The sequence below is a fragment of the Podarcis cretensis genome (assembly GCF_951804945.1).
Source record: "Podarcis cretensis genome assembly, chromosome: 3".
Lineage (NCBI taxonomy): Eukaryota > Metazoa > Chordata > Lepidosauria > Squamata > Lacertidae > Podarcis > Podarcis cretensis.
This window is the reverse complement of record NC_137172.1, coordinates 32,596,649-32,617,915: the sequence shown is the minus strand read 5'-3', so window position 1 is coordinate 32,617,915 and position 21,267 is coordinate 32,596,649. Positions and strand designations below refer to the sequence as shown.

Sequence of the window (21,267 nt, the reverse complement as noted above, 5' to 3'; positions counted from 1 at the left end):
ACTGAGGGCTCGAGGGGGAAACCCCGACGGGGTGGGCACGACTGGGGGGGGGGTCGTCTTAAGAGGGAAGCCTCGGGCGGGATATGGGAAGTGTCGGCCGGTTTGGAGGGAAGGAGCTGCGGCGAAAAAGCAGGGTTGGTGGGTGGGGGGGGAGGTTTCTTCTCTCACCCCCATGTTTTTCCTCTCTCCCCTCTTTCCCCCCCCCTTCCAAATTTTGCATTGGTTTCCCGCGGTGTTGTAGTTGCATGTCCTTCTCCCTATCTCTCTCCTCCCCCCCCCGCATTGTTCTTTTCTGTAGAATGGGGGGAAGTTTGCGTGTGCGTGTTTGCCGGCAGGGGAAAAAGAAAAGGGATTGTGCTGATGGTGTGACCATAGGGATAATAATGGCTCATCTGGCGTGCAGAGCTTTTGTTGCAAGCAAGGGTTGTGGAAGAGCTTTTGGGGTGTGTGTGTGGGGGGGGGGTTTGCACAGAAAGGAAGGGGGAAAGGTGACACTGGTTCGTTTGGAGGGTTGAAAAACCACCTTTATTTTCTTTGGGAGGGGCAACTGGAGCTGGAGGGAAGAGGACGGGCTATTTTCGGTGCCCTTTATTCGCGGTTAAAAGCAAGGCATAGAATCACCTATCTGTTCGCCCCAGCTACAGAATTCAAGGCGTAGAAGTGAAAAAGAATCTGCCCCCCCCCCCGCTCCAGTCTGAAATCGGCGTATGTTGCATTGCAGCAGCCCCTGCTGGGTTTTTCTTTGTGTAATCGATAAATAGGAGAAAATCACATACACAACACTAGCAATGACGAATATGTGTTTGGGTGGGTTTTCTGTTTTTGCTTTAAAAGGGGTTTCTTCACATATTGTCAGTAGTGAAGTGGGTATCTCCCCTCCCCCACTCCCATGGCTAAACGGTTTTTAATTTCTGTATTTTATATTCTTTCACCACTTTGATGCAACACTTTGGACAGGGGACTTGCTAGGCTGTTCACCAGGCTCCAGGGGGACCCTATCCTTGTAGGTTAAACTATTGGGATTGGGACTAAATTCCCCCCCCCAAAAAAAACAACAACTTGTCACTGTATTTGAATTTCCTTTGTGTTAAAGATTAATGACCAACAGTTGCCAAGCCCTTTAGAATGTAATACAATAAGATTCACATGATATGGCCCACCACTTCTTTTAGTGAGACAAAATGTCAAGTAACTTGACTTCACCAGGAATTTTAAGTACTTTCTTCTGAAAAAAAGTTTAGCAGAGAATGTACATAAGCTGTGCAGTCTTGGCAGCCTGCACCCACGTTTAGTACTTCTCATGGCTCTCACTTGGTCCGTTTATAAATCTGTGGTTTTGTTCATTCATTTCATTGTTGGGTGTCGTCCTAGTGTGTGAGCGAGGTATAAATGTATTTTACAAATCCTCTGCGAATATATTGAGGAAACCAGCTATATTTATACAACGCACAAACAGAAAATGCCATATATTGTGTGTTCTAACTGAATTAGGGCTGAGTGCCCTATATATTTGTTTACCTTTAGTTTACTTACATAGTAGCGTTTCTGAAATCTTCCCATTTACTTTTCCAGTGGTGTGTATTAGAATATTAGAAACAGATTAGAAATTATAATATTCTGATATTTGATGTTCTAAGTACAAATATCAGAATTTCCACAACTTTTGTTTGCATTTGATTGTGTCTTAGAATGCCCAGATACTACAGAGATTGGTTTTTTTTAAGGATGGTTGTATGGTTGTGAGTTCTTTTGTGGACACACTAAAACCCTTTTGAAAGTGCCTCGCATTAATTGTAGGGTATATCTGTAATGTGTTGAACACATGGCAAAAAGATGTATTGATATGTGTTCTAGTGTTGGCGTTGATGGGCTACTATGTATTTAAACATATGTTAGCTAGTTGAAGTACTAAGCTGTATTCCTAGCAAACATTTCTTAAGAAGTGAGGGCATTAGTACGCTAAATTGGCTGCCCTTGATTTATCAGTCAGTCATTTTACTGTACAAACTTCTTACAACATAACTTACACAATTAGTTTTCTTAAACTTTAATATTTTCAATACTTTTTAAAGACTAGAACATACATTCTTTGGATTTTTATTGCAAGTATCAAGGTCCTTAATGCACATGAAAGGTTATAAGTACATGAAGGGGGAGCAAACAAGTTTGTTACAATTTAAAACACATACTTTAAAAAAGTATTCCGTGATCTATTGGCTAGTTTATTATTATGAGCATAGAATTTATCCTAGCCAGAACATAACTGTTTAGTAGTGACTTTATGTCCCTGCTGTATCTTTAAGTGGTATTCAAGTTTTGTGGCCTATTGTTCATAATAGGTTGATAATACCAGTTTGAAACAATAGGTGCTGCTATAACTATATTCAGGTACAAATAATGGCTTTGAAATGTAATTTAATATAATAGCAATGCAATATTATAAATGTAAGTTAATATAATTATATAAAGCAAGTTAATATGTATGAAACAAAACAAGAACAGCTGTTTAATTCTCATTAATTCTGTTAGCATTTACAAGAACATCTTCTGTGGCATGGTCCTATTAAGCCAGTGTCATGAATTCGCAGAAGTATGGATTGCGTGTTTTCCCAGGAAGTAGTGAAATCACTATTTTTATTCAGTACAGACATGTAATGTAGCAACTTTGGTTTTGCTCTGGTTTAGAACTGCAAGTCACCATGGGAATTGGGGCAGGAGCACTCCTGATTCTCAGTCTCCTCTCATTGATCTATCTACTCTGGAAGGATTGTGAAGACAGTACAAGAAAAGAGTATATAGTCTTTCTCTCCTCTCCTCTTGGTTGCTTAGGATTCTGAAAAAATGAAACGAAGTCAAGGAGATGCATTGCTGTGGGCACTTAGACAAGTAGGCCAGTCAGGTGGGTGACCTCCCTCCACTTTGCCATCTTGGTAAATGTTGTATTATGTGAAGTGTTGGGGAGATTATTCATCTTCCAGGATGGTGAAACATTGAATATTTTTAGTGATTTTGACCACAGGCATGAATGTACGCAGTCAAGGAGTTAGATATGCCATTGGTGTTTTAAATTCAGTTCCTTTGCAACAATTACTGTTGGTGCCTTTGAAAATGGTTATGTCTAATGTTGGTGATATTCAATACCTTTAAGTAATAAGGTCTCTGAGTATGAACAAGTACTGCAGAGTGGTGGGATAACATGTTTGAGTCAAATCTGAAGTATTTGTAAAGCAGTCTATATGAATAGCTGGGTTTTTTTAGCTTTAGTTATCTGAGTGAACAAGTGCTGTAGAGCATTGTGAGCTTTTGCACATGTTGAAATAGTAAGTAATTTAGATGTTTTAGTGCATTTATGCAACTAATAACATGTATGAAAGCTTGGTTATAATATGGATCTAGGCAATACAGAGGCTATACAAAAGAGAAGCATTTCAGCAATAAAAAAGCAATGTAGAATTTTTCATTATATCTGGGTACAGAGCATATGTATTACTTCCGTTGGACTCAGGTTCATTAAGTGGTGTTGCTTGAATGAACCAATAATGGGCCATTTTGAAGATATATGTATCATATTATATAAAATGTCCAGGGATTTTTCTTATTTTGTCATTTGAAATGTGATAAAACCAAAGCTTGAGTTTGAGTATGGTTTCTGAAACATTTCCCCTCCTTCTGCTTTCCTCACTAGTGGTTTCAATCAGATGCCACACTTAGCCACAATCTGCAGATAAGCAAATGATTCTGTGTATGAGCTACATTCTGGTTTCATTCCAAAGAAACTACAGTCTGAAGCCTAGGTTTGTTATTTGCTTTCTGATCATGTACAAGGAGTGTCAAAGTTGCTGCTTCACTCCTCCCCCACTCTTGTACCTGGTATGGCTTATTGTGTCATCTGGACCTGGACTTGTGATTTGTTTATTTCCAAATAATCATAAGGCAGAAGCCAAGGTTTGTTCTTGACTTGCCATTTATGGTTTGTTTGGGGGCAACAAACTGCAAGTTTGAGTTCAGATAACTCAACAAACCAGACTATGGTTTGTTCCCAACAGCATAAAAGGAAATGGGAGAAAGGATGACACAATTGAATCAGCACACTGCTTGTTCATATTAAGCCTTTGCGTTATATTCAGCTAAATCATTGCACATGTGGAATGAGTTCGAGGATAACTTATCCTCCCCCTCCCCCTTCACACCACCCACAATTCTATTTCAGAGGGTTAGGGGAACCCCAAGAGCAAATTCTAGGGCAGCACCCCCTACTCAACCCTATAAAAAGCATTATACAGAATAGTGGTTTGCACCACCCAGTAAGGAAGAGAACAACACAAAAAGAATTCAAAACAGTAGCAATTAAGTACACATTTATTAAAAATCCCATTAAAACTGTTTAGCTTAATTCATCAGAATTGGTGAACTTGATCCAGGGATGCCAGATTTTCAAAGTCTTAAAGTCATTTATGTATCCAGCACCTCCCTGCTGCCCCTTTGCCTCTTAGCATCCGCAGGATCAGAGGGGGGGGTCCACCTTTTTTAGTCCATGGCTCCCTTGACTAACTACATTCTTTCTGTGGCACCCTGTGGGGCTCAGGAGCCCAGTTATGTCACCCCTTACCTGCAGAGCCGGCAGCCCCTCACCCCTTTTCAAACACCCTCCCTTGTGGAGTATTCTGTCAGTTTCTTCTCTCTCCTTGGAAGTCCTCCAGGCAGCCACTGCTGCTGCCCTTGGTCTCTGAGCTGCCCCCCTTGCCCCAAAGAGAGGTGCCTCCTCACACTGCCCTACAGGGGCCTGGAAAGCAGCCCCTGGCCAGCCCCAGAGGCACCATTCGCCTGGGGAGCTTGCAGCCAGGGCTGCTGCAAGAAACAGCCGCACAAGCCTTTGGAAGGCAGAGACACAAGAGAGCATCAGAGGAGGGAGGGAAGGAAAGGGGGACAGAGGCCAGAGGCCTGACCATCATTCAAGGCACCCCAGGGTGCCATGGCACACTGGTTGAAAATCACTGTCCTAGGCAATCCCACTGCTTCCCAAGGGGTGGTACCACCCACTTTGGGAACCAATGATTTAGTGTAATGTGTGAACCAGGTCACTTCTGTAAAACAAAGGAAGGTGTTTTTGGTGTAATGTTTCACTGTGGTGTTTTTATAGATTGGTAACTTCAAGTTTTCCTACATTTCACTGTGGGGAGGGGTAATGGGGAGAGAGAATTTTCTAAAGGTCATGCAGAATTTTTGAGATCATTTATTAAATATCCATTTCCTTGCACATCCATAATGTGAAATTTCAACTGAAAGTAAAAATAAGTTTTTGTTAATATGTAAATATGAAATCATAGGTAGTATCAAAAGCAGTAAATTCAGCACGTTAGCAAGAAAACAAACTTCCTGTGTTTTTTCCAAAGAAAGTATTTTCAGTTACTTTAGAACAATCTGATACTCTGGGACACCAAGATGCTTCATGTTATTTTAGAAATGTAATTTATAACTTGTGTCTATGTTAATATACTTTTACCAAGCTTTAATGCAACGTCTGGTAAAAGGAGAGAAGACCTTACCAGAGGGTGGCAACACTACAAACAATATGAACTCATAGTGTGTTGAACGTATTATTGGCACGACCATAGTCATACCATAAACTGAAAAATCAAATTTCAACTTGGGGAAATGTCGGTGTTGCTTGTTCCTGGGGAAAATAGGTTTACCTCACAGTGGTTGAGAGTACAAGGGTGTTGTCTTGTTTCCCCCCATATTAATTATTAGGATGAATAGTTGAACGTGTTTGAATCCAGTGCAGATCCTTTTGGCATTTCCTTTTGGTTCTATTGTGGGCTAAATGTTTGACTTGAATGGCCCTGCTATTTTCAGTCATCGTTTCCCACTTTAGGATTTTCTTTCATACGATTATAGACATTTAGGAAGCTACCTCACACTGAATCAGACCATTTAGCTCAGGATTGTGTATACTGATTGGCAGTGATTCTCTAGAGTTTTTCTGTCTGGGCTGGATAGGCTAGAAATTGAATGTGACACATTCTACATGCAAAGCAGTTGCTCCACCACTGAACTATGGCCTTTCCCCCCTGTTAGCCTCTGAGGGAAGCATGCCTGTTGATTTTTTTCAGAAATGTGACATGCAGGAGACAGAGATACAGACTAACGATACCTTCCTAGGAAGTGCTTTAGTCCATTTGTTGAGTCCACAGTGATGATGTTGGATCCACAGTGTTTAATGCAGATGTCTTTTTCTGCTCAGCTGTCTGCTGCCCTTTTAAGTCGATGAGACATACTGAATTGGGGTCTTACATGTGGCATATGTAAAATAAAATAATATAAATAAATAAATACAATGGTACCTCTGGTTGCGAACGGGATCTGTTCCAAAGCCCCGATCGCAACCTGAGAGGAACGCAACCCGTGTCTGCGCGCGTGTGCAGGTCACAATTCATCACTCCTGCACATGCGTATGATGTCATTTTGAGCATCTGCGCAAGCGGCGAAGCCCAGAAGTAACCCGTTCGGTTACTTCTGTGTTGCCACGGGATGCAACCTGAAAAGATTTAACCTGAAGCGTCTTTAACCCAAGGTATGACTGTATGTAAGCATATGCTCTCATCGGTGAATTATCTATGATTTTTTAGGAGTGCATGGCCATAAAAGTTCAAATTCAATGGTACTGGTAAAACTTCAGTGTCACCTTGACATTGTCTGTGTTCAGTCATACATTCCAACCACACCTTGATAAATGGACCCCAGGATCAAATCTGGGTTGCAGTGCTAGGCAAACGTTGATTCAGATGTAATGAATGTCCAATGAAACAGGCCCTGTCAGTTTTATTCACCATAGTGAACTGCCGTTGGGTGAGCATGATGAGCAAGACTTCTTCACATACTTGAAGTGCTGCAGATAGAGAGATGGGTGGGGATTGTCTGGCAGGTTTCTGGTCATCCTGCTTCCTTCCTATGTCCATGTCTGGGTGTTTGGCAACTGCATGGCAAAGTGTCCAGAGCCCCACTGATTTCATTTTCTGGAGCAAGAAAGAGGGATGGTTTTGCTGCTGTGCAGAGATACAGGACACATGCAGAACAGTAGCCCAGGTCAAGCTTGGCTCAATGTTTTCAAGCAGGAAAGAGGGGTACAGAGGTCTTCTTTGCAGCTGCTGTTGGTATAGGGCCAACAATCTGGCAACAGTTTTTGGCTTGGTTACAAATTCCAGTCAAAATATTGTGGACTTTGGAAGAAGTTCAGACATAAAGTCAAACATGGGTACCTCTGACTTATTTTAGCTGTGGTTTAATATAATGTCTGAACTGAAGAACTATAGTTGCAAACTGGAATTGAAAGCCATGTGTTGAAGTGGATTTGAAAAACATGGTTCGTTTGGCATAATGTTGAATTGACAAATTGCAGTTGAGGCAATTTTTCTACTTTGAAAAATTGCTTCGTTGTAGAGATGGGAAGACAGAAAAAGCAGACAAGCACTGTAAACATGATTAGACCAATGGTTTATCAACTTATACAGTGGTGCCTCGCAAGACGAAATTAATCTGTTCCGCGAGTCTCTTTGTCTAGCGGTTTTTTCGTCTTGCGAAGCAAGCCCATTGACGGCTTAGCGGATTAGCGCTATTAGCGGCTTAGCGGCTTTTAGCGGATCAGCTGATAAGCGGCTTAGCGGCTTAGAAAAGGGGGGGGGAACCCCGCAGGAACTCGCAAGACATTTTCGTCTTGCGAAGCAAGCCCATAGGGAAATTCGTTTTGCGAAGCGCCTCCAAAACGGAAAACCCTTTCGTCTAGCGGGTTTTCCGTCTTGTGAGGCGTTCGTCTTGCGGGGCACCACTGTACCATAGTTTGTTCTAAACTGTGGTTAGCATGAAGCAATGCTTTCCCCAAGAATGTTTGCCTGGCAGCTTCATTACATATCTTTAAGCACCAGGCAAAAACATTTTTCTATAACCAGGCTTTTGGCTAATTAAACGTTCTATAACTTTCTGTAGTCTTTTAAATGTGTTTTTGGGAGGGGGTATTGGTTTGTTTTTCTATTGTGTATTCTGTGTTCTCATGTCATACTTTTATGTTGTGAACCACTCTGTGATCTTCGGATGAAGGGTGGTGTACAAATTAAATGTCTGTCTGTCTGTCTGTCTGTCTGTCCGTCTGTCTTGCTGGTCTGGAGCTATACCAAAGCAAGTTCTTTTTAAAAATAAAGTGTGTGTGTGTGTGTGTGTGTGCGCGCGCGCATGTGTATGCATTTGAGCACACATGCACACACAAACAATATAGTGGGGATACTCAACACCATGGTTTGTGCAAAAATGTTTCCCTTTGACATGGACAGGGATAAACATTCCTTTTCAAGCAGGCTTTGGGCTCGTTAACTTCCCATATATACCCTTTTAAATCTGTTTGTGGGTGGTTATTGGTTTGTGGGTGTCTTTTGTTTGTTTGCTCTTGTTTTTATTATGTATTTTGTGTTTTCATACTGTATTTTGATTTTGTGAACCTCCCTGAGGTCTACAGATGAAGGGCAGTATACAAATTTAACAATAAGAATAATAAAATGTTTTGCCCTGCAATTACTTCTGGAGGGCCTTAGACACTTGGTCTTCATGCTGTCATGCTGAGCTAAGTCCAGGATTGTGACTCTCATCTTAAATGAAGCAATTGTGTTGTGGAACTGAGGGTTACTACCCAACTGCTACTCAGTTCTTCATCTCCAAATTTGTGAGGGAGGCTGTCATTTGCTACATCTGCTATTGAGCAGTGAAGCATTCATTGTCATGAGTGAAAATGTGAAAGCAAAGGTGTAGAGCGCATGTGTCGCATGCTGAAGGCCTAGGTTTGATCCCCAACTTCTTCAGTTAAAAACAAAACCTTGGCTAGTAGGTTCTCCAAAGGACCTCTGCTTTCAAATTATAAAACCATTCTGAGGGAATTTGCATTGGCATGCTGTATATTCTGTCCTGATAAGAAGTAGTGGCTTGTGCAATTTCATTGTCTTACAGAACAAGTGTGTGCAGATGTTGGGGTTCAGGGATCCAACTTATTTTTGTTTGTTTGTTTACTAGAACTCTTTCAAGATTCACCAATCCAGAGCTGAGTGCAAAATGATGGGTTTGGAGTCAGATACCAAATGGTGACCCAAGGGACAGAGTTCGTTATCCATGCCATGCCATGAGCTATATACAGTGTTGTCGCATCACATGCGCATTTAACTTGCACTGAATCAATTACATGTGCTCAACTCCAGCTTGTAGCTTTCAGTATTTCATTTCTCTCCAGGGGGCCCCAGTGCCAGCTCCCTTGGCTGCGGCAACCAGCAGGGAAGTTGTGGTGCGGGAGAGACAAAGGTGGAACGGAGGAGGAGGAGGAGGAGGAGGAGGGCGGCGGCAGAGAGAGATGCAGGCTAAAGAAAAAGGCTAGAATGGATGGAGCTGGCACTTCTGTATGCATCCCTCCATCTTCTCCCTTCCACCTTTATCTCTCCTCCTCCTCCACTGCAACCATTGCCCAGAAGGCTGCCACCGCCACCAAAGCTGATCACCCCACTGTCATGGTCATCGGTGAGGGAACTGGGTTGCTGCTCCTGACTCTCACTGCAATACCCCAAAGTGGAGGGAAAGCAATATGCAACTGCCATGTGTTGAGGAGTGAAGGGAAGATAGTGGAGACACTGAGAGGGCTTCTGTGTAGGACTTCATCCCACCACCCTTCCCGCCAGAAAGCAACCAGGTAAATTTTGGCTAGACAGTATGTGAATTTGTGTATTCATGCTGCCTCTGTAACTGGACCTTCACATATAATGTGACTACTGTACACTATTATCAGTTGACATGCAAAAATACATACAAATTTACTACAGATCAGCAGGGATCCTAACAGCCTAATATGAAAGAAGAAAGAAGAGGACTTTTGTTGTTGCTGTTGTTAAACAGTTAGGAGTTGGAAACTCTTTCAAGTCACCTACTGACCCACCAGTAGATTCTGATCTATCTTTTGCCCATTCATTTTTAGAAGTTGGAATGGGGGGTCATATTTATAATGGGTTTGGCATGACTTATATTGATCACTGAGCCCACTAATGTCATTGCAGCTTTGCAAATTGAATGCAGTGTTCACTAATACCAGCCCACCTTTTACTGCATAATTTGGTGGGTGTTGGGCACATTCCTTAAGAAATCCGATCACTCTCTGTCAAAGGAGTTTTCCCATTTGCCAAAGCAAATTCATTTGGATATTTTAAAATCTCAGTACTGTAAACAGCTCACTGAACTGACTGTCAGTGTTAAACATTCACTGATAAAATACCTGAGCAGATTTACTGTTATGCCCTGCACCTGAGTTACATTTGAAGATCATTCAGAAATATCAGCTGATCCAGAATATGGAACACCAGTTATTAACTGGTCCTGGCCAAAAAGAGCAAACTACACTGATGTAATAAGAGTCCCACTGATTAATAGGTTTTCAGATGCATTTCAGTTGCACTGTTTTTTTTTTTTTAAAAAGTATATGTTGTTTTTCAGACTCAAAAAAATCACAATACAATAGAAATATAAATTACTAAATGCAACAACAACAATAGATAAAACATAAAGCATTAAAATCCATTTAAATGTAACAACAGTGGAGATGACAATTAACAATGACTGCAGTAGGCAAAAGCCTGCTAGAATAAAAAGACTTTTACCAGCCAGTGAAAGAAAGAGGGGAGTTTGGAGTTCCTGAAAATAAAAACTGCATCACTGAACAGATCATAACAAAGGATTCAAGTTAAGCCCCCACCCCCCATCATCTTAGATTGCGGGGGGGGGGGGCGACAGGCCAAGAGTGTGCCTTGCAGTGTGGGTGGGTCTTTGAGTTGAGAGAGGCTGTGGAGGTAGTTTATTAAGGTTGAGAAGCTCCTTACAGCTACAGTTTTGAGAACTCTTACAAGCTACAGTTCCAAGGATTTTTTTGGGGGGGGGCGGATGTTGATGGTTAAAGTGATATAAGACAGCTTTGAGTATATTGTGTGGATGTCACTTGTGTGTTCTAGATCATACATTCATGCAAACACACTTGTGTACACTTGTACTTGACTGATACATGTAATAATATATCTTTAGTTTAGAGACATGGTACCCCAAAGGGAGATTACCCTTCAAGTCATTATATATATAGAGAAAGAGGAAGTCAACAACAAACCAGAATTCAGAATTTTAAAAATGTAGAATTTTATTACAAGTTAAGACATTGATTAATATAAAAGTTGTTACAGAATGAAAAAGGACTGATTAATCAAGTAGCATTAAAGTCGGATTGGCTGCTTAGTTGCAGCTAGGGCAGTTTGAGGTGGGAAAAGCCCCTGACCAAATAAAAGGAGAGTTGAGAGAGAGAGAGAGAGAGAGAGAGAGATAAGTAGAGCCCAACTGGTATAAGAGGAGGAATTATATATCATCATTATCATTGTCAATTTCATTTATAAATCACTTCCCATGGGGCATGCCAAAGCAGTTTACAGATATAAAACAGTTGCCTATCCAAAAACAAGTAACAGCACATACATAAAATCAATCCAAATTTAATACAGATACCAACAGTGATAAAGATTTTTGAAGACTCCTTAAAATAGGAATGTCTTTAGCCGTTACTGAAGCAACCTGTCTGATATGCAACGAGGGAGTTGAAAAGGGGCAGGTATCGCCATGACTAAAGGCCTGATTCCAATATTGTGCGAAGTAGACTTCCTGATAGGATAATATCTGCAGGATGCACTCTCCTGCAAAGCACAGTGATTGGTTAGGTATGTAGGGGATGAGATTATCTTTTGGAGAAGTACACACTGCTAGTGCCGGTGGGAATAAATTTAGAGCGGAAGAAAAGAGCAGAGTTCAAAAGGAAAGGGATGCTTCAACATGGTCCTTCTAGATGTGAGAGGAGAAGGCGGTGGGAGTGAGCCTGGAGTTCTTCATTAGCACCAGACTGATTAATGTCCCTGGACTTACTGGAGCTGTGGATGTCCAAGCTATGCAATTCCCTGAATCTTGTGACCTTGTGAAACTTAAGCTTGAGTATCGCTGGGTACCTCCTAACTGAAGCAAGTTCAGAACAACAAACCAGAACATGGAAAGGAATATCAAGGAGCAGGGAAGGAAAAGGGGACCAAGCTAGCTAAATAAAGGAAAACGGTTGGAGCAGCCTGTCCGGTGAAGTAATCCTCTTCCTAGACCCATAGAACAGCCCATCCAAGAATGTGTCCAAAGCTCACCATGATGGGGGCTAGAGCAGCCTGATCTGAACCAAACAGTTGAACTTCAAGACTGAACACTGAATCCTAGGTGGAAACCTATTGCTTAAACAGGCCAGATTACACCTGGTGAGAATTTCCTCTCAAGATCCAGAAGTGAAAGGGTCTTGATAGGTGACAAGGAGTTGCCATTGGTGCAGAATGGATGCAAAAAACAGCGGTAGTGATTTACAGGTGACCTGTTAACTTCAACCAGGCTCTCTGGAGAATCGAATTAAAGGTGTGCCTTTGGATAGCTTGATTAAACTATGTGTTAATCAGCTATGTGTTAATCAAAACTAAGATGAGGGAGACATATACATGTCTGGAGCTACTGGTATGCATGCTTAATGAGAACATTTCATTAGCTGAGGTCAGCAAATACAAACTAATTTAGAGCATTGGAAAAGGTTTTTGTATGGGTGCTTCTGGGAGAAGTTCTTCCTTTACTAGTTTTTCTCTGGAGCTAACTGAAGAAATTTTATGCTCTCAAAGTAGTGAAGGAAGCTTAGCTCTGATACAAAAATAAGTATTGCAAATACTTACAAAAATAAGTATTGCATATTTCTGAATTTACTAAAATGTCCATTAAAAAAACCCACCACACTTCCCCCCCCCCCACTATGGATTCATAATTTCTGGAAATGGTAAATTTCTACCGAGGGTGTAGTTATTCTTTAGAATTATTTGTTATCGGAGTAAGCTGGGACACAATTTCTGAAGACACTGAAAATGTGGTCTTGTGGGTGTACGGGAGAGAGTCAAAGAGCAGGCTGAGTAGGGAGTTCTGGCAGTGGACAATCAGTTCATTAGATGAACTGCAGCTTTCCTCAAGACCTAGGTTTAGTTTCCTCTACTGCTTGACTTCCCTTTTTTTCCAGAAAGAACTGTAATTTGGCAAATCAAAAGGTTTTCTACTTCCCTGCAGTAGATTCTTGTTGCCATGCAACAGTGTTACTTGGAGCACAATATGTTAAATTGTTTGCTCTGCATATTCATTTTATTCCTCTATATACCTGTTGTAACATCAGGGTTGAATCCTGTTGTGCCTTCAGGTGGTAGAAGAGCTTTTGATCCAGTGGAAGCCTCTGTTAATGGAAGAGGAGGGGATAAAGCTTTTGCCCACACCCCCGGTTGCTCCAGAAGGTTGGAGGCATTGTGGAAGAGAGCAGCGTGGAAGGTGGTGTAGGGAGCTACAGGGGAAACAGGGAATCGGCAAAAAACACCTCCCCTCCATTTCCATTAGCCGAGAGATCAAGGTTCTTCTGCAAATGGAAGAATTGGACACAACACTTAAATTTGTTAAAGATTGGATACAAGTTTAGATCATTTAACATATGTTATAACCCTGGTTACATAAAAAGTGACATAGTCTTTATTCTCCGAAGATTGACACACCTGTATTTCCAACCATATGAAAAAAAATTGCTGATTTATTCTAGACTATGGGTTGAATCCTAACCATAGCTGTCAACGTTTCCCTTTTTTACGGGAAATTCCCTTATTCCGAATAGGATTCCTCACAAGAAAAGGGAAACGTTGACAGCTATGATCCTAACAATCATTAAGTGGAGTTTTACACATAGAATAGGTTGGAATAGACTTTCCCACCCACTTATTGGCAGTTCACTGTGCCCCTCTGAAAGTCTACTGAACTTCAGGAACAACTTGCAAGAAATGGTGTGGGGATGCTCTTAAGGTTCAGAAACTGGTTTTCCTCCTAAGTCCCATATCAGACAAACTTACCACAATTTGCTGCTCTTTTCTAGAGAATCATGGCATTCATTCAGCCTTGGCTGGAAACCATGGATTGCATGGTAGAAACTGGTTTTCTAGTAAAATATGATTTTTGTGAAAGAAGCAGACACCTATCACTGTCACCTCATCACTTCCATGTAGATAGGTGCCTCATGGTACCTCATCTAAAATTTGATGTCTTGTACCCCAGCTTGTGCTCAAATGAGTTCTATTACAATCTCAGGAAATGAATATACATCTGAAACAAGGCAGCGAATAGAGAAACCTGAACACCCAAGAATGATCCTTATAGGGTAGGGGTGGGGAACATCCAGCTTGTGGGCCTACTTAGGCTTCCCAGGCCTCTCAGTTTGGCTTACAAGGCTATGCCTACGTATCAGCTGCCTGACATCATGGTGTCATATGATATCAGGCCCAGAGATCTGTTGTTACCTTTGATCTAAGCATTAAGTCAGGAGTGATGAAGCCTTCACCCTTCAGATGTTGCTGAATATAATTCCCATAATCCCCAGCAAGACTGGTCAATAGCTAAGGATTATGGGAGTGGTGGTACAGCAGTATCTGGAGGGTTCCTCACGTCAGCACTAAGTTTTCCCACAGTGCTAAGTTAGGAGATATGGCTCTGCTGCTGGCTTTTAAAGAGCAAAGTTGTGCCTGCTCCCAGTTTCAAATTTGAATTGTCTGATGTCATATGATTGACAGGTGGGTGGCCAGTTGTCGATCCAGTCCTGAAAAGGCTGAAAAAGCTTCCTCATCCTTTTATAGAAGCTTGCCTGTAAGAGCAGACAGTCGAGGGATGGTTCAGAGCTGAGAAAAGAGTGTAGCTCACAAGGACTCCTTGGACGGCAGGAAAATATTACTTTATATTGCCTCTTTACCTGATGATGCTATCCTGAGTATATTTTTTTCTCCTCTTCACATTGGGCTGCACCAGTGCTCTTTAATGGGCTGTAACAATATTAAGGATACTCTGTCGGTAGTCTCACAGAGAAAGATTATAATAGCAGCTAGTCTGAGAAAATGAATGCAATCTTAAAACATCTTTTAAAAGTCAAAGCTGCTTTTTAACGTTTGATCAATATTGTGTAGATCACAGCTTCAGAGCTACTAAACTTCTAAAGCTTTTAACTTTGGTAATTTGCTTTTTTTAAAACTTCTGTTTTGTGCCGTGCTAAATCTCTTAAATTTCTTTGCCTTGAGAGTTTGCAGCACCTGTTTCTCCTCGACTGAATGAAACAGACATTTGGGACTCAATGCATGACTGATCGACTGCTTTTTTGAGGCTTAACTTTAAAAGCCAACTCCCCCCGTGTAAAGTTTTTTTAAAGGCAATTTTTAATCTAAATATTCAAAGGGCTTTTAAAATATGTATAACTATAGTTGGATGATGGAACAAGTTGCAGAGGAAAACTTGGAGATTGTCATTGACAGGTAAGAGGATGTTGGCTGAATATTTATCTGTCTTGGATGGTTTATATACAACATATTGAGCATGAAATCTTGAAGTTCTGGATATTTTTGTTTCGAGTTTTCTGGCACAAGGTATGGTTTTAAGGCAGTGGATTGGAGAAAGGCGAAGGGAGTGGATATATAGCTAGGCTATATCTTGCTTGCTCATTTTTCCATTCATTATTTTTATGACTTTGTTTTTTAATAGATGCATGTTGATACATGATACAACATAAGTAATAAAACAAACTTGAGAGGGAAAAAGCAGCTAGCTGCCTTTTAATTAAATTCTACATTTGTCTGGAAGATCATAGGGCAATACCAGTCTGTCTTTAATAAATGTGCTTTGATCTTAAATGCCAGCCTTATTGTTTTGGGCAGTAGTACTTTCCCATTTTGGGGTGGAAACTTCATAATGGTATTGAGATAAGGATCTAGCAGTTTCTCAGGAGTTTCCTCACAATTTTGGGAAGACACGTTGAGGGCTGTGCCACTGTCTAAAGATGCATGCATTATAGCACTCTGCTATAGATAAATGCTGAAGAATCATTCATGCCAGTGTCTTTGAGAAAGGAGCATGTATTATAGTTCTAGAACTGCACATTCATTTACCTTGGAACGAAGATTCACTGTTGAGCCGTAGCATGTCTATCAGTAGTAATCCAAGAAGGGATGTTTTGTTTCAGTTCCCAGGCAGTGGAAGAATAGTCCTTAACCTGAGGTGCACCATTGTAATCATAATACTACCCAACATAGGAGGTTGTACCTTTGAGTCTTTGTTGACATGTTAAAGAATCTTTCAGCTGACTCTAGGATTACATGCTTCTCTTACAATTTGCTGTCCACATGTCCTAGGACTGGCCTCTGTGCATTTCCAACACAAGTTTCTATCTGTACAGAAATGCTTGCTGCTTGCAAAGAGGGATCTATATTCACCGAAGTAGGTTTGGCAGTCAGGTATCTCTCTTACACCTGCAATTCTGTGGTTTTTATTTGCTTTTTCATTTGCTGTAGGGCCAAACTAGATTTGTGGTGTGTGGTTGCATTTTGCAGATCTGGGTTTTGTTTTGCTTTCTTTGTTCTTGGGACACCAGGACGCAATAGCAAAATCATGGCACAGGGGAAGAGATTACTATTGCTGCCTCCCCCATACCTACATATCATAATCTCAGTCCTGATTTATCCTCCAAATGCCTGTTTATTCCTAATTTACCCCCCCCCCAAAAAAAAAAACAACACACACACCCTGCCATGAAATCATAGACCTGCTCTGTATCCACAGTGTGTTCTCTAATTTAGCAATGGGTTTTACTGTGTGGGAAAAAAAATCATGAAGATCCAATGAGCACCTGTGTCTTGGATCAGTGTTTCTGTGGTGCTGAAAAGAATGGGAACTCTTGATTTTTACTGTGCAGTTTACCAATGTAAGCTTTAATCTAATGGTGGGTTTTTTGTGTGACCCTATGCAAAACCATGTGGGATGCAGGTGGCGCTGTGGGTTAAACCACAGAGCCTAGGGCTTGCTGATCAGAAGGTCAGCGGTTTGAATCCCTGTGACGGGGTGAGCTCCCATTGCTCGGTCCCTGCTCCTGCCAACCTAGCAGTTCGAAAGCATGTCAAAGTGCAAGTAGATAAATAGGTACTGCTCTGGTGGGAAGGTAAACGGCGTTTCCGTGTGCTGCTCTGGTTCGCCAGAAGCGGCTTAGTCATGCTGGTCACATGACCCAGAAGCTGTACGCTGGCTGCCTTGGCCAATAAAGCGAGATGATCGCCGCAACCCCAGAGTCGGTCACGACTGGACCTAATGGTCAGGAGTCCTTTTACCGTTATGCAAAACCATGTACACTTCAGGAAATCTGCTTTAACTCTGTTGCCTTCCGAATGCCACATGTGTGCATGTGCATGCCTGTTTCCCCCCCTAGTATGTGTGGAATCAGGGTAAGAAACAGCCCAGGGATGTTGGTGCCCATGGTACCCTCAAAATTCCAAATGAGGCCAAACCGTTGGTGGCCACATATCTCTCAGTCTAACCCACTTAAGAACATGAGTACATCAGACTGAATGCCTACCTAGTCCAGCTTTCTGTTCCCACAGTTGCAAACCAGCACACAAGCAGGGCCATGAGCACGGTAGCACTCTCATCATGTTCTCCGATTGTTGTGGATAAAGTGTTGGTGCTGATGAACTATGTATGCTGCCCTGAGCTCCTTAGAGGAAAGTTGGACTGTATATATAATAAATAAAATATATGCTACTGTTGTGCATAGCTAAGGTGTTTCGCTGGTCCTGTCCCCCCCTCCCAGCATAACCCATAAAACAGCATTTATTTGTGCCATGATAAGCGATCAAACGACTGAAAATCTGCCATTGGTTTTGGTATTCTTTCAAAGGTAGGAATGTAGTATTGCATAATTCCAGTACTTAGCCAGTCATAAAGCATCATTGCCTTTCCCCTGTAAAGTGGAGGAACAGTTTCATGCTGCTTGCATTCACTCAGTCACATCTTGAACGTTTTTTAAAATGCTAGAAGGCATAAAACCCTTGAGCCCTGCCACATTACTTACTGGTGATGGTATATGCCCAACATGATGGAAGTCATTGTGACATGAGAAAACGCTTGCATGCAGTCTTGGAATTGCAACTCACCTGGAACTGTGCCCATTAGTTTAAACCAGGGGTCAGCAAACTTCTTTAGTAGGGGGCCAGTCCACTGTCCCTCAGACCTTGTGGGGGGCCAGACTATATTTTTTTTTTTGGGGGGGGAGGATGAACGAATTCCTATGCCCCACAAATAAACCAAAGATTCATTTTAAATAAAAGCACACATTCTACTCATGTAAAAACACGCTGATTCCCAGACTGTCTGCCGGCCGGATTGAGAAGGCAATTGGGCCAGATCCAGCCCCCCGGGACTTAGTTTGCCTACCCACGGTTTAAAGTGTTATGCTGATACTGGTGGTGCTTACCACTCTTATTTTCTTATTTTAATGGTGTTTATTTTAATGGTTATATTTTTGGAACCCACCCTTGGACCATGGAGTGAAGGGTGGGCTAAGAGTACAAATCATAGTTTTTTAAATAGATCAGTTTGACTGCTTTGTGATCACATGAACATTCATGGGTAAATTTTGCCTATTCTGTGGTCACATGACTGTTGTGCTGTTCAGTGATTTTTATTTATCCGTGTGGTACTAAAATTGCTTTGATTTTCATAAAGTGTCTGGCATAAACCATCACAGCGCTACTGGAAGTTTGTATTATGAGCTCTTATTTGATAACATATGCTAGTTTAGAAACAGCATTGATTTACAATTTCACAGTTTGCTTGTATCAAAATAGACAATAGTCTGTAATTGCATGTAGATGTTTATATATTCTTCTAATGCAATATATATCAGTAAGCTCGTTTTAGTGCAAAATCTTTCAGTTGAGAAGAATCTTAAAATTAAAGTGCCTTTTGTTTGAAGAATAACTCTGAATACATTATAACTAATTTCACTGAGATGTAATTAGCAGTACTTGTGTCTTTAATCTTGCAGCTGTACCAAATGGCTGACAAGGCAGGTGCATCTGATCTTTCCACCTGTTCACAGAGCACCAAAATATATATGGAACTATTTTTCCTAGCTTTAAAAAAAATAAACTTCACTTCAGATGATTTTCTTGGCAGTAAACCTATAGCCTGAATATTCTAAAAATTGTCCATAGTAGTTTGTATCTAGTCTAACTGCTGAACAAGTAATGCTGGCCATTCTTTTAAATGTATTATTTCATACAGAGGATGTGCATTTATCAAACTTATGGTTGGAACTTCTCATCTATGATGACATGATGTGCAAGTACTGATATGCAGTTTTGGAGAGAAAATTGTTGCTATAACTGTTCTAGGGCTTGCAAGCCTGGCACTGTTCTCCCTGCCCCCACCCCGAAAAAAAACCCTCATTTGTGACTAAGGAACAATAAGCTATTTCTTTTTGCAGTTAGGTTCCCTTCAAAGCACTGCCAATCCAACTTGTTGTGTCTCTCCAATTAAATTCTATTCTTTGTGCTGTATTAGTTAAGTAAAGTTTTGTGGACCACTTTATAGCAAGTGACTGCATTTGGATGGTGATGATCTGAACTGGGTCAATATGTCACATGGAAATAGGAATATGTACAATTTGTGAAATGCCTCATGATAGCAGATGAGCCTGTTTGGAACAGCTTAATTCCTTTATGGGATTCCCACTGTTTGTCCTTGTAGTACTGCTGCCTCAGCAACCAAATCTGCAATTATTCAGTCTCGTGGCTTGGGGAATATGATCTGCAACCTAGAAATAATAGTCACTTATCATCAAAATAGAGATTTGGAAAGTGCAATAGGTAAATGAAACTATTTCTTACTTTGGGCTAAATCATATATTGCCTTCTAGGAATACTCCTCTCAAAGTTGTAAGGCGATTCTTCACTCTGGAGTTACTGCAATATGTTAAATATGATGTAGTGCAAATGCTGGTAACAAGAAACGCTTCACTGTGCTTCAGCAATTGATCAGAGACCTAAAATTTCAAAATACCCATCTGCAGTATCACTGACAATATGGAATTTTTTCTTTGTGATTAATACTTCACTTTTCCAAACTTTTGGCAACATATTCCATTGTCAGCATCTACAGCAGGGATGCTGGGTTTGGGGGGAGTTGTATGAGGTAGAATATTCTAAAGACTCTCCTCCCTGAAAGAGAGGGGAGTGGTTGTGGGCGGGAGCCCGAGCACCGCCCAGCAGGGGGGCATTTGCCCCCTGCCTCCAGCTCACCTGGCTGGTGCTCACGCCCCCCTCCTGTGGCCATCCAACTAGGTGCCACGGAGGGGGCATGTTCAGCAGCCTTTTGCTGCAGCACTAGCCTCTCCCTGGCCTCATTCCTCATCGTCGTCCCGTGGCGAGTCACCCACCCTCCACTCCCTTTTAGTTAGGGCCTAGGTCATTGGCCTTGCTATGGACCTTAGGTTGGTCGCCCTGGTTGTCCGGGGGGCCTGGTAGGAGTTTTTCCATTTGGCATTAGGCTTTTTGTTTTTTTCGCCTACCTCATAGCAATCGTCACAACTTTTGTGGTATTGGTGGGTAGGTTAGGCATTGGAATAATGTGTTGTGGTGTGTCGAAGTGCTAGGTGTGGCCATCGCCTATGCCTTCAATGTTTAGGGGTATTCCGTTAAAGGAATCTGGCGGTCGTGTATTCTGTCCGATGCCTGCTTGGCGGGAGGCCATGGCACGACCCTCGGTGACAGCAGGAGGTGAGCCTATAGTTGGATCAGCATCAACAGGCTCCACCTACTGGTGAATAAACCCACTTGTTTCGATCCAATGCCTAAGCCAATACCTTTTCATTGCTGTAATAAATAAAGTTGTGGCCTTTTCTAGCCCATTAACCTTATATCGCGTGTCCTTGTGTCTTCATTTCACTTCGCGGGGTCGGGTCCTCGAACCACAACCAAAAGTTTTATGTAGTGATTGTAGTTATGTGGTGATTGATTTTATGAGATGTAATTATATTTATGTAATTATTAATTTTACTTCTTACTTGTTTGTTGAAAGTTGCCTTGAAGCTTTGGCATAGGTGATGCACAAGTCTAATAAATAATATAATATTAATTTCACATTTAGCATTTTCTGTTTTAGCAAGTTCATGGCAGAACTGTGCTGGTGAATGGATTCTTGACAAAATGGGTCAGACTTGGAGTGGCGAATCTCACTCTCCCAGTCTCAGTAACCTAAGGAGCAGTGTCAAAAGTCTCTTGACTGGAGGAAAGGAGAGCATCCTGGCTTTTT

At 41.6% G+C, this 21,267-nt stretch overlaps 1 protein-coding gene across 6 annotated transcripts in view; it reads left to right on the top strand.

Moving 5' to 3' along the window:
- The window catches only part of ENAH (ENAH actin regulator), a 76,063-nt gene that overhangs the window by 572 nt on the left and 54,224 nt on the right, over positions 1-21,267 (top strand). The window contains exon 1 of one of the 6 annotated variants that reach the window (XM_079969197.1): positions 15,385-15,443. The exons of the other annotated variants lie outside the window; for them this stretch is intronic. Coding sequence (XP_079825323.1) covers positions 15,397-15,443 — 47 coding nt within the window. The 5' untranslated portion in view covers positions 15,385-15,396. Of the gene's footprint in view, positions 1-15,384; positions 15,444-21,267 lie in introns of those variants that run through there. 6 annotated transcript variants of the gene reach the window in all.